The sequence below is a fragment of the Brachyhypopomus gauderio genome, chromosome 5 (assembly GCF_052324685.1).
Source record: "Brachyhypopomus gauderio isolate BG-103 chromosome 5, BGAUD_0.2, whole genome shotgun sequence".
NCBI classification, from domain to species: domain Eukaryota; kingdom Metazoa; phylum Chordata; class Actinopteri; order Gymnotiformes; family Hypopomidae; genus Brachyhypopomus; species Brachyhypopomus gauderio.
The window spans coordinates 31747700-31760691 of record NC_135215.1 but is presented as its reverse complement, the minus strand read 5'-3'; the positions used below and the strand labels follow the sequence as shown (position 1 = coordinate 31760691).

General features: G+C 41.3%; 1 protein-coding gene and 1 non-coding gene across 3 annotated transcripts; one reads left to right on the top strand and one right to left on the bottom strand.

Moving 5' to 3' along the window:
• Positions 1-475: 475 nt before the first annotated feature.
• On the top strand, positions 476-549 carry trnat-agu (transfer RNA threonine (anticodon AGU)). Its single transcript has one exon. It is a non-coding gene; the product is annotated as a tRNA-Thr (tRNA).
• A 99-nt stretch (positions 550-648) lies between these two features.
• slc7a10b (solute carrier family 7 member 10b) lies at positions 649-12783 on the bottom strand. Of its 2 annotated transcripts, none has more exons than XM_077007106.1 (11): positions 12567-12780; positions 11145-11349; positions 10472-10623; positions 8894-9019; positions 8493-8646; positions 7891-8014; positions 7490-7593; positions 6907-7003; positions 6574-6723; positions 3009-3186; positions 649-2352 (listed from the first exon to the last, which is right to left on the bottom strand). In XM_077007106.1, the coding sequence occupies exons 1-11, from the start codon at positions 12724-12726 to the stop codon at positions 2222-2224; spliced, it is 1581 nt and encodes a 526-aa protein (XP_076863221.1). In that variant the 5' UTR covers positions 12727-12780; the 3' UTR covers positions 649-2221. The 2 variants fall into 2 exon arrangements, with proteins under 2 accessions (XP_076863221.1, XP_076863222.1); XM_077007107.1 differs by having other exon boundaries at positions 2213-2352; positions 6574-6607; positions 12567-12783.
• Between the last annotated feature and the right edge of the window lie 209 nt (positions 12784-12992).

The window sequence follows — 12992 nt, the reverse complement described above, 5'->3', positions numbered from 1 at the left end:
GAATGGCATTTCGCAATGTTGAAACTGGTAATAAAGTGGGAGCAAACGGTGAGTTGATGTGCCTTGGCCTACCAGAGGAGACCCGAAGCTATCTAGCTAATGAAAATACAGCAGTCAACACGGTAACCGCGTAAATGTACAACATTTTTTGTTGGAAAAACAGTAGACGTACGGTGACAAAAATACAAGTTGTAAGGGTTGCTTGATTTACTGTAGGGCAGACTAATGTTTGCATCAGCTAATTATTTAGCTAGCAAGGTAACTAAGAAGTCAGCTAACATTAGCTAGTCCGTAGAAGAGCTAGTTAATCGGTGAAGAGGATGTGCGAATGATAAGGCAATAACTTAAAGTAGATATGATTTGTCTGAAATTTTTCGTGACTGACCAACATCACAAAACAGAACGAACAACATAGAAAATGAAGTTTTATAATGAAGAGATCATGAAGAAGGGTACTTTCGTAGCATGACGTACCGGCGCCGTGGCTTAGTTGGTTAAAGCGCCTGTCTAGTAAACAGGAGATCCTGGGTTCGAATCCCAGCGGTGCCTTTTGTCACCAACACTGCATCTGTTTGCACATGGTGTCTAAGAACGGCGCAAATATGTGCGGAATAATCAAATAAATTATGCAGCAGGTGGTACTATGGATTCGCGTTATTCAAACTTTATTCAATGTGCTGTTAAAACGTTTCATCATTTACAAAAAGATGTATGATCAGTAAACATCTAGATATAGTTAAAACATATCTTGAACAGAAAATAAACGCATAGATACATATAATTTACAGTATCGCATGTAATGTTTAGCCATTGCAAAATCATTCTTTTAAAACTCTGCATAGGCAAAAAAGGATCAAGTTGAAAAAAAAAACGTACAACTTAGCAGTAACTGACAAAGTGCAATAATGTCCCTTGACTCCTATGTAGAGTGTTGTACCTCTACATTACTTTTGTATTACATACTTGATCAAGACAGGTCTACAGCAATAGGCTTTAGATAATACTATGTAGTCCAATGGTCCTGCCAACTATTTACAGCAAACAGACTACAGGTGGTCTTAGCCCATGCTGAAGAAATGGCCATGAGCGAATATCTCAGTATAGCTGATAAAGCTTTGTGTTGCTGCTGAAACCATACTGTGAAGGGTACCGACAACAGGATGTATACAACACCTTAGACATACTATTCTATTAGTTTAGAAAGACATTGATCTTTTCTGAAATGAAGAATGTGCAATAGTTAGTGCATCTTGTCTCCACAGCTGCCCAGGAATGAGACACAGAGAAGTCTTGTGGGATGAGAACTATGATCTCACTAATATAGATATTACTATATTATAGCTATATATAGATAGCACTACTAAAATGAAAAGAATATTAGAAAATAAACATATAATAAAATTTGATACAAAATTAGATTGAGTTCTTATCCCTATTAAAAAAAAACCCCAAAAACAATGGTTTTATGAAAAGGAGTAAGATATGCGGTTTGTCATGCATCCTCTTATGTTACTGAAATACACACTTGATCAGATAGTAATAGTGATTCTGACTGAATTACGATGCTGAGTTTGTTTACAAGACTGAAAATGCATCCCTGAACTCCAGATTATAAGAGGTGCGTTAAAGAGGTAACTGACGCTGACCATGACGGAACCTTCTGTAGCACCTCACTCACATCTCGCATACGTCACTAAATGTCATATAATAAATACTTTGATCACTAATTATTATTGGTCCCAAGTTTGTGTAGGTTTTCAAGATCTTGTTGAGCATGCAGTTACCACTGTAAAGCATGTTATAAAAAGGCAATCTGGACATAATTCTTAAGATAAAGAATTACAGTGAGCATAAATTGGAGTATTTTAAACCCAGACATACGGAACCACTGAATAACTGACTTCAGTACACACAGTTTAAAGGTAATGGGAAATGTTTAAATATATCAAAAACCTCTAACTGATTAGAAACATTTTAATATGTATTTACCTGTACATCTATAAACCATTGGAAGTCTGTTTTAAATGTTAACATACATTTGCATGTAATGGAACAAACACAAAAGGGGAGTAAAACATTGTGCAAGGCTCATTAATTAACACACGGGCATTTGTATTTCAAAACTAACCCGGGAGTCAAATTATAGGTTTTTAAAATAAGGGGGACCAACCTAACCAACCAATCACCTAGCCAAGAAAATATACAGGTAAAAATGTCCAGGTTAGAGAGGGCCAGCAGCCTTGCTTGTGATGGAAGACTTCTCGTTCCATTCTGTTGGTGTTATGGGTTCGATGGGGTCAATTTGGGGGAAAACCACAAAAAACACTCTCTGGCCCAGGTATGTGGCCCACTCTGTAACAAAAATAAGAGACCTGACCATGTGCAATACTATGAACACGTCTAAAGTTTGTACATTATAGCAATACTTTTAATGCTTTAATGCACACACCTTGGCCTGTAACCTGCAAAGATAAACATGTAACAGCGGGCTCCACGAGTACCAATTTGTACTTTAGTTACAGTTCTGTAGCACTTTACATTTAAAATTACTTGGAATTAAAATGTAAGATACCAGCTTTACTTTTTTCACCCATATGAGGCAGATGATTCAAAGATAGCTTTGCATTTGTACATGCTTAAGAAAGTATTAACAAGTTCACTTAGACCAGGAAATACACCACAGTGTGCAGTGAACTGCTCAAACTGTCTAATGCAGGCTTAGACCTAGACCAACTCAACCCAGTTCTTGAGGCCCACAAGATGGTTCCACATTTTTACTCTAACCTTATGTGTTGGGAACTTGGACAGAGCAAAGCGTTGAACCATCAAGTGGGCCCTGACGACAGGGTTGAGAAACACGGACCTAGACTAAATAATTAACTTTCCAACTTAATTTTTTTACTTTCTCCATTTATAGTTCTATAGCTCTTAAATCCTCCTTTTTTTGCTAAGTCAATAAACTTCAGCTCATTGCTTCGCTGGTCAAATGCAATAATCTTTTCACTTACCAAGGAAGTCATAGACACACTTTGGCTTGTTTTTCCAATACACTCCCAGAAAGTACACAGGCACCCCAGTGAGCATGATGACCAGCCCAACTCCACACACCACAGGCTCCGAGTGCAGACTGAAACCCAGCAGCAGTGCCCAGAACATCAGGTAGCACAAAGGAACCAGCAGACTCACCTGTGGAAAAGAGAGGAGAAGAGCTGAGGTGATGAGAAGCAATCAGAGTATGGACTGGACGTATTTCTCCATGAAGCACAGTTAAGACCAAAGTGCTGTACTAGGCTGAACCGTAAACGTACACCGTAGGACACACGTCAATAACAACACAGCACATATATATTGATGGACAAATAATCAAGCAGGACTGCAGAGGTCAGAAAGCCGACTGGTAAAAATAGGTTTTAAATTTCATATTAAAGGTGGAGACAAAGGGGGATCAGATCAGATATCTAATGGCAGGCTGCTCCACAGCCGTCGTAACGCCACTGCAGAAGTTCTTCTTCAAGCTTCAGCTTGGACTGTGGATCAACCAAGAGCAGTTATCTAAAAGGCTTGGAAGAAAATTAGGGATGGAGTTATTCTTTAATAAAAGAGGAACCACTCTATTTAGAGCCTTAAAACAAACAAAAAAATCCTTGAACTGAACCTCTAACGGGAGGCTAAAATCTGATATGACTCTTTTTGTTTGTGCTGCTGTGAGCACGTGTTGCTGTGTTTTGTACCAACTGTAGAGAGGCCAGTGCAGATGTATGTTTGTACACCCATGTACCAGTGCAGGCGTAACCTTCCCCAAATCCTGGAGGGTTAGAAATGATTTCATTTTCGAACTATTTTGCTTGTCAAACTTGAGGTCACAGTCAAGACCACATTGAAGCTCTTGACCAGGGGTTTCATCATCTTCAACTAGTGGTGGTAACCAGTGAGAAATTCACAAGATTAAGTGCAAATATTTTGTGGCAATCATAAGACGTGAGCATGGTGAATTCAAATTTTTCATTTCGGTGTTTATCTGAAGGGGTCTTGAGTAAAGCTGTAACGTATATGCAACATAGTAGATGCAGCAGCAGCACTAGGGGTTTACTTTGGCCATTTTGATGTATTTCCCAAACAAATACACACATAGAAATAAATTATTAACTATAAGGCCTTACACTAACAAAAAAAAAAACCCAAAAAACAACAAGAAATATTGACCAAAAGGTGTCGTCTGAAGCTTCATCTTATTTGTATTTTTTACCCATCATATAATGGGCAACCATTTCACTAGATGTGTAAATGGTTTCACTATGCATTCAATAATATGTATTTTTTGATGACAGAAATGTTATTTATAAGCAGCTTTTGTAATATTTTATACTTTAAATAAAATCAATATTTTGTTTGTGAATATGTTGTCTATCAGTGTTATTGTTTTTGTCTGTTAGTGTTCTAGAGTCTCAGTATAGATAATTGCTGTATACTGTATTGATAAAGTCATGGAATATTGCTGTATACTGTATTAATAAAGTCTGCTGTCTTTTATGTCAATTTGGGTTTACCAAATCAATATTAAAATAACCACATACAGTTTATACCCTTTTTGTCATTTTATTTGTTAAACATACTATCTAATCTATCATTGAATTAATCAAGGCAGGTTCTTGGTGTTCTATTTACATTGCTGATGATTATATTTTTAGCTTTTTGTACATCAATTTCAATTGTTCCAAAATATTTTAAATTTTCTCTTGTTTTATTGTTCCTGTTGATTATTAACAGCTCATATCCACCCAGCCCCACTTCACCAACATTCTCATGATCACGTCTCAGATGCAGCAGTTTAGTGATGGAGCATTCATCTCAACTCAGGGTGGGCCACTGCTCACACCACCCAACCCAACATATGAGTAGAGTGAGCAGGAATTATCTGGGCGTGACACATCCCCATAAACGTATTGATTTTACCAAACAATTCTTGATCGTAGTGAGTTAAAGTGTATTATTGATAAAGCATTTTCACATGAATGTTTGTTCATTTGTGTAATATTCACAATTGTTGAGTTATTGTAGAAATGGATTTCCAGGTCAGTATAATTTTCAATCTCATACATTTTATGCTCTGTGTTGTCAAAGGTTTTACAGTTTAAATGTTCTTACTTACTATGTGTTCTGTATAAATGTTCACCCACTCAATCCTTGTAAATGTCTACAAACTCCTCCACGTCAATGTCTCTGAATGGGAACGAACAGTCCTCATCAAGATCTGCCATTTATTTAAATAGTAGACCATTATAGGTTGAATACTAATATCTATTTTTTATACACTCACTGGCCACTTTATTAGGTACACCTTGCTAGTACCAGGTTGGACCCCCTTTTGTATTCAGAACTGCCTTAATCCTTCGTGTCATAGATTCAACAAGGTACTGGAAACATTCCTCAGAGAGTCTGGTCCATATTGACATGATAACATCACACAGTTGCTGCAGATTTGTCAGCTGCACATCCATGATGTGAATCTCCCGTTCCACCACATCCCAAAGGTGCTCTATTGGACTGAGATCTGGTGACTGTGGAGGCCATTCCAGTACAGTGAACTCGTTGTTGTGTTCAAGAAACCAGTCTGAGATGATTCACATTTAATGACATTATCCTTATCAGAAGATGGGTACACTGTGGTCATAAAGGGATGGACATGGTCAGCAACAATACTCAGGTAGGCTGTGGCGTAGGACACGATGCTCAATTGGTCCAAAGTGTGCCAGGAAAATATCCCCCCAAACCATTGCACCACCACCAGCCTGAACCATTGTTACAAGGCAGGATGGATCCATGCTTTCATGTTGCTAATGCCAAATTCTAACCCTACCATCCGAATGTCGCAGCAGAAATCGAGACTCATCAGACCAGGCAACGTACTTTCAATCCTCTATTGTACAATTTTGGTGAGCCTGTGTGAGTTGTAGCCTCAGTTTCCTGTTCTTAGCTGACAGGAGTGACACTCGCTGTGGTCTTCTGCTGCTGTAGCCCATACGCCTCAAGGTTCGACGTGACATTCAGATCTGCTCTTCTGCATTCCGCTTGTAACATCTGGTTATTTGAGTTACTGTTGCTGTTCTATCAGCTCAAACCAGTCTGGCCATTCTCTTCTGACCTCTGGCATCAACAAGGCATTTGCGCCCACAGAACTTCCGCTCACAACCCTAGAGATGGTTGTGCGTGAAAATCCCAAAAGATCAGCAGTTTCTGAAATACTCAGACCGGCCTGTCTGGCACCAACAATCACGTCACATTTAAAAATCACATTTATACCCCATTCCAAGGCTCGGTTTGAACTGCAGCAGATCGTCTTGGCCATGTCTACATGTCTAAATGCATTGAGTTGTTGCCATGTAATTGGCTGATTCAACATTTGTGTTAATGAGCAGTTGGACAGGTGTACAAAATAAAGTGGCCGGTGAATGCATGTTCTCTGTTGTATACTAATATGTCTAGTCCTCCCACAGATTCATAGCTACAAGACACAAAAGAATGCTTTGTCAACATTTTATGTGTGGTCATGACAGTGTTTCTGTTTGATGATACCTTGATAGGTCTGTAAAGATTTGGCTTCTTCCATCTGTAATACAGCAAGCCAGCAATGGTGACTCCGTAAGAGAGGTAGTTGATGAAGGATACATAATTTATGAGATTGTGTGTTTCACCAATGCACAATATTACAACTGTTGCAGTGCACTGCAAGAGATAAAAATAAAACGTGAGGAACAGAGAAGTTTAGAAGTCTAGACGTCTACGGTCAATGGGTGTTAGAAGGAAACTTTGAAAACATGCAGGCAGTAAACTGAAGGTAAACTTAATCCTGGCTGAAACTATGAAAATCAAATACTTTTGGGAAAAGATAATGACATATGAACTTACACAGACAAGCAGGGCTGGGATGGGGGTGCAGTTCTTAAAGTGAATCATAGCCAGTAGGCTGGGCAAGTGTCCTTCTCGTGCACCAGAGAAACAAAGTCTGAGGGTGCACAAGTACAAAACACACACAGACACGTTAGAAAAACACACACGCGCGCACACACCGACGCACCGATCATACTGAATGCGAGTCATTAAACGTCCAAAAGAGGGCAGCAGAAGCTTTCACTACATGCGTGCCAAACCAGTGCAGGAGATCTCCTGCAGAGTTGATCTCCAAAACACCTGATTGGAATATGAGATGACATGATTAACTGGATCGGGGATCTTGGATTCGAGTTGGAGCAACCACATTTTATCATTCAAATACAGGCTTTCCAGGGCAATATTTCTCAGCCTGGTCTCTGGTGAAATCCTTTGTGATTTCTGTACTATACTAACTCCTCAATTACCTCAACGAGCAATCAAAAATTGAGTCCTTGTTAAGTTATTCGGGGAACTGGAAGAGACCAAGATGTGAAAAAGGTTTGGAGACCAGCGACCAGTTCACTACAGTAGAAGGACTGAATGGGAGGGTTGAGTTGACCTGGATGAGGTGAAGAGGTAGCCATTAATGCCTCCGAACGTGGACAGAGCCACAGAGATGGGCATGAGAGTGGAGAACATTCCAAGCAGTTTCTCCCCAAATGTCTGTCGGATATAACAGATCAGAATGTAGAGAACCACCAAATACTTCACTTTCCATGAAAAATAAAACTGCAATATAAACAGATAAATTACACTACACAGTGGTTAGACTACTGGTATAATATGAATGTCGACCATTTCTTTGTATCCTATGCAGAGGGTGAAAATGGCGTAAACAGCACGTAGAAGAAGGAGAACTCCAAGACTCAGTTCTGAGAGGAACGTAAGTGCATTTTTCCTCTGTGCTGTTAGAGATCCAAACGTCTGCGCTGAAGGAGAGAGACGTATTAATGTACTCACGACAGCCACGGCATTGGAGGCCAGCAGCTCTTCAGGAGACATGGAGGAGAAGTAGGCGATGTTGGTGAGTGTGTACACAAACGTCACCAGTGGAATGGAGATGTAAATGGCACGTGGAAGGTTCCTGATGAAACAACAGATACGTATGAAATGTTACTGTGCTGAATGGAAGATTCCTTCATGGTATACCTGTAAACGAACTAAACCTGTGAAAAAGACAAACGTGACAGCATTTACAGATGCTTATGTGCTGTATCATTTATGCTTCAACTGGAAGCATAGAAGCGGGTTGCAAACCAGACGTCTGTCATTATCCCAGGTCAGGGAGAGAAGTCTGAGGCTGTTGGACAAGCCTCCATCCAGCACTCCTGCCCAACACCACCAAACTGACCACAGGAATCCACAGCCACAGATGTCCACAGTCAAACGATACCCATGATTATGTATCCCATTCAGGTGCGACTGAGAATATGTAGTTTTTTTAAGTGCATTTCTGCCAGCACTGAACCAATGACAGTAAGATGCCATGCAATAGCACCTTTGAAGCCTCATATTTCAAACAGAATTTGCTATCGCTTTACAAGACACATAAGGACTCTCACCTCCTGGGGTCCACCACCTCTTCTGTGACATAGTTGAGAAAGTTCCAGCCACTAAAGGCAAAGGAGGCCTGAAGGAAGGCAAGTGCAATCTGCCCCACCGATGGAGTCTTATAGAACTCAAAGGCCACCTGTGGAGTGAGACCCTCGTAGTTTCCTATGGAGAAAGGAAAATGTACTCGTCTTTGCAATTCACTATCTAGAGGACACTAACAAAGAAAGGAGCTGGATTAACCTGCATTAGACCTGCTGTGAACAGAATTTGGAACTGCTTTAATACTTCACCACTGTGTCAAATGCACATTTATACCTGATCTTAAGATGATATGGGCTTCATTATCTAACTGATGACTTGAAAATGACAAAACCTGTGACATGCTAAGTTGTCATGGTCCAGTCCGCACCTTTATAGATCTGGAGCAGTCCGACGGCTATGATGAGGCCCAGAGCCAGAAGTTTACCCACAGTGAAGATATCCTGGATACGTGTGGCCAGGCGTACACTGAAGCAGTTCACCCATGTCAGAAATACTATGAATACAGTACCCAACACAAACACACACACACACACACACACACACACACACACACACACACACACACACACACACACACACACACACACGGGCATTAAACAATCAGCAGTGAGGCGAACTTTCACTGTTGCGACAAATAATTCAGTATTGAATGAGTGTCCATGTCTTTAATGGGAAACATGGGAATAGAAAGTGGTTTTGCATGCAGTGTTTTTGGCTACGACGCCAAAGCTCAGCAGCAGACGTTTGGCTGTGGGGCTGTTGATGTTGCTTCACTAGACGACGTCAATGTGGGAATGCTGAGGAAAAGAGGAGAGGAATTGTAATTGTGTAGACACATCCATCACTGTCCCCGTCTGCTCCTTTTCCTTGCACAGTTTCCCTTTCCTTCAGTGAAAATAAGGTTGCCCTTGTTAACCCCAACTAACAAATTGCTTCCCGTTGTAACAGGACAAAAACGAGGGTGATGAGCAGGTCCCTGAAAAGCTGGAGCACGTCACCCTTCTTCGCACTTCTGTGCTTAGCTTCCCAAAACAAGAGTGAATGATGGGAGCTAATGCAATAACCGCAGGCAGCGATCTGGGCCGGTCCCGATCACCGCCCCTCCGCCCCTCCGAGCGGGGAGTCCACACCAGTAGCCCCCTGTCACATTTACATCTGTCCTGCTTCTTCTCTCGCTGCTGTTTTGCATTTCCGTATTTACTGCCTCACGGGGGGGGGGCCGAGGAGATCTCACGTTTCCAAGCTCCAAGCACCCTGGCACCCGCTTCATGGTGGGGAGCCACTCTAATTGTGGGAAGGCGTTTCCAAAGAACTGACATTTCCAAAGAGTGCACAGTGAAGAAGAGCGAGATTTACTCTTAAGTGCTTCACAGCTCCTTGAACACAGCGGTGCTAATGAGCTGAACCCATTACCACCTGTGATGCCCCTTTCTGTGTGCGTCAGTATAGAACAGAGTGCAGTATTGTGGTATTTATTTAATACACCTTTATGTGGTATGATGCCTCTAAGTGCATAATATTATTGTATATTATTTGAGTGTCTACATTAAGTGCCTAGAATATATTGCAATTGATTTGAATGGGTCACATGTCTCAGCAGACCCTGAAACTATATGGCTGCTATGTTCATTCAGAAGAATACTCTCATGCCTCTTTAACAACAGGCCAAGCCCAGCATGCATATTTTACTATGGCATTACTACCCTATTAAATTAGTATGCTGTCTGCTAAAAACTCTTACACACACACACACACACACACACACACACACACACACACACACACACACACACACACACACACACATAGCCACTAAGGTCTAAAACAAGTCTAACACAGTCTAAACACGATGTCTAGAAAGAAGAAACGGAAAGCTAAGGTCACACAACAGATGTAGAGTGGTAGAGCGTCAAATAAAAAAAGCACAGAGAGTTGTGCTACTCACATATGCAGGTTGTGGAGAGTATTCGCGTGGCCATGTAAGGGGGGACACAGTTAGGGAAGGCGGGCTGCAGGACGTAGTTGGAGAAGGTGAGGGCGATGACGGCCAGCGTGGTGGGATACATGATCAGAACTGCACTCCACAACAGCAGGAACCTGGATGGGTGAATGGTGGAGAGATGGGGCAGATGAAGATGTGGTTATGGATTTACAGGTTAATTGTAAATTGTCATGCATTTTAAATAGATTATTGTTTTTGTAGCGGCTCAGTTATTGCAAATCATTGACTGGTATAGTTAGAACATGGAATTCAAATGATTTGTTTGAGGAGCGGAAGAAAGACCATTGCTGAAACACCTCCCAGCTACACACACATCCCAGCTACACACACCTCCCAGCTACACTCTACATGTCGCTGTTTTCTGGCACAAGTTTTCACACCCCACCACCTTCCTGTTCTGTTCTCCTCCACAACTCCTACACTATAATCTTGGGCCTTCAGCAAAAGTGTCCCTCTGGAGACAAACTAAAGCATGTGAAGACCATGCGGTTTTCACTGTCCAATATGACACCATAAGATGTTCTTAGGTCAAGAGTGTTCATTTGTTCTGAAATCCCAAAGCAGCCTAGATCAGAACCTAATCTGGGAGGACATCTCACGGTGACGTTGAACTCACCCCACGAGATCTCCAAAAATCTCAGTGACATACGAGTAGTCTCCTCCTGACTTGGGGATAGTGACTCCAAGTTCAGCATAACAGAGGGAGCCGAGGGCAGCTATACACCCTCCTAACACCCACACCACCAGCGCCAACCCCACAGAACCAGAGTGCTCTAGGACCCCTTTAGGAGAGATGAAGATCCCAGAACCAATTATGTTACCTGCAGAGAAAGAGACCAGTGGTCAAGAAAACAGCAAAAACAGCACTAGACATTATTTGTACAGTGCAGCACAGCCATTTGCAACCTGAAAATACATAAACATAAAGAATTTCTAGTTATTTTGAAGTGTTTCTTTGTGATTTTCCTTTGACAGAAACATGGATATTTAATGGTATATCTAAAGACAGATGTATGAGCTATGCCCATGTGCAGTAAATCGTTTAAGTGTCTTAATATCTTAACCTTGTCTCAAAGTTTATGATGAGTATATGATGGATCATAGAATACAAAGATAAAATACAGTGGACAAGTGATATTATAGACCTCAGTGAGGTAACTTTTCATAAGTACAGTGACATGTTTCCCATATATTTTTACTTTTTCTATGGTTTTCTTGGCTGAGTTCTTCTGATTGTCCTGACTGAATCTTATTTCTATCCCAGATCTAACCCAGGCCCAGACTTTGCAAACTAAAGAAAACCACATATATAAGATTTGGCCAGCACAAGCATCATCCGTCCCTCCAACACTGCTAATGTGATGTGTCCTTACGCCCCCGTCTGCACCGCGCTGTGCCAAATCACCCGAGTGGCACGCATAGACATTACATAAGAGGAATAACCCATTTACTCCAGTACCACGAGGAGATGGACCAACTGTCCAGAACACACGGGCCTGCGAGTAAACCAGCTCCTGTCAACTGTACACGATATTACCGCAGTTCAGATTCACGCGCTGTTATGAAAGAAAGGCCCAGAAGCTCTGTTGAACTTCAGGATGTCAGAAAATACAATAAAACCAGCTTTTAGTCCTCATTAGTAAAAGAAGTCTCAGACTTTGGGCTCCAGTCGTCCTTTAACTAATACGCTACTCCATAAATCAAAAGATGTGCTAATGAAGCAGTGTTCATCTCATCTGTATGGCTGGTAAACTCCAAGGTTGGTAAACTGGGGTGATAAACGCTCAACATACCGCTTCTTTAAACCCACTAAAGTTATAAAGAGAATAAAAACACACTAACATATCCTGGGAAAAAAAACTAAAATTAGTATAGGTTTACATTTTAGAACTACAATGTAAGAAAAAAAGTCAATCGATATCACGAAATTCACCGCAAGTTTCTCCTAAATAAACTTTCCGCAGTTTTTTTCTGTATATATATTTTTATACTTGTGTGTAAAACTTTGAGCTCATAAGCCAGCTGTGTCGCAACTCACCAATAATAATGGTGCAGGCGCTCAGAAGTCCTATTTCTTTTTTAAGTGTCACTCGCTCTGGAATCGTGTTGCGCTTCGCCTCCCTATTTGTCATTATGCTGTGCGGAGCCTGCGGCTCTCTCTTGGCGCAAACACGTCTTTTCCGCTCTGCTCCATCCATTTCAGTTCCCCCACCAGAAGCAGGACCCGGCTCCCTCTCTTGAACTCCCCTCAGCGCATTGATGCGCTGTGAAAAGAACGCGCATGCGCAGCATCCGTCGCCGTCCAGGACAGAATGCTAACTACTCCACAGTGGCCGCACTACTTGACTGTTCTATCAAAGAAAGAGCACGTGATTCATTCAGCGTTCAATGGTTTGGGTTTAAGTATGTATTTCCTAATCGACTCACTAATTTAATGGTTTATTAACCCTTTATTAAAAGCGGT

Bases quoted from the DNA above. Each gene is read 5' to 3' on its own strand.
- slc7a10b (XM_077007106.1), bottom strand. From the start codon at position 12,726: ATGGATGGAGCAGAGCGGAAAAGACGTGTTTGCGCCAAGAGAGAGCCG. The intron at 11,350-12,566 runs GTGAGTTGCGAC...CTTTCTCTGCAG, and splicing joins CGCCTGCACCATTATTATTG to GTAACATAATTGGTTCTGGG. The intron at 3,187-6,573 runs GTATCATCAAAC...TCTTTTCCACAG, and splicing joins ATCTTTACAGACCTATCAAG to GTGAGTCTGCTGGTTCCTTT.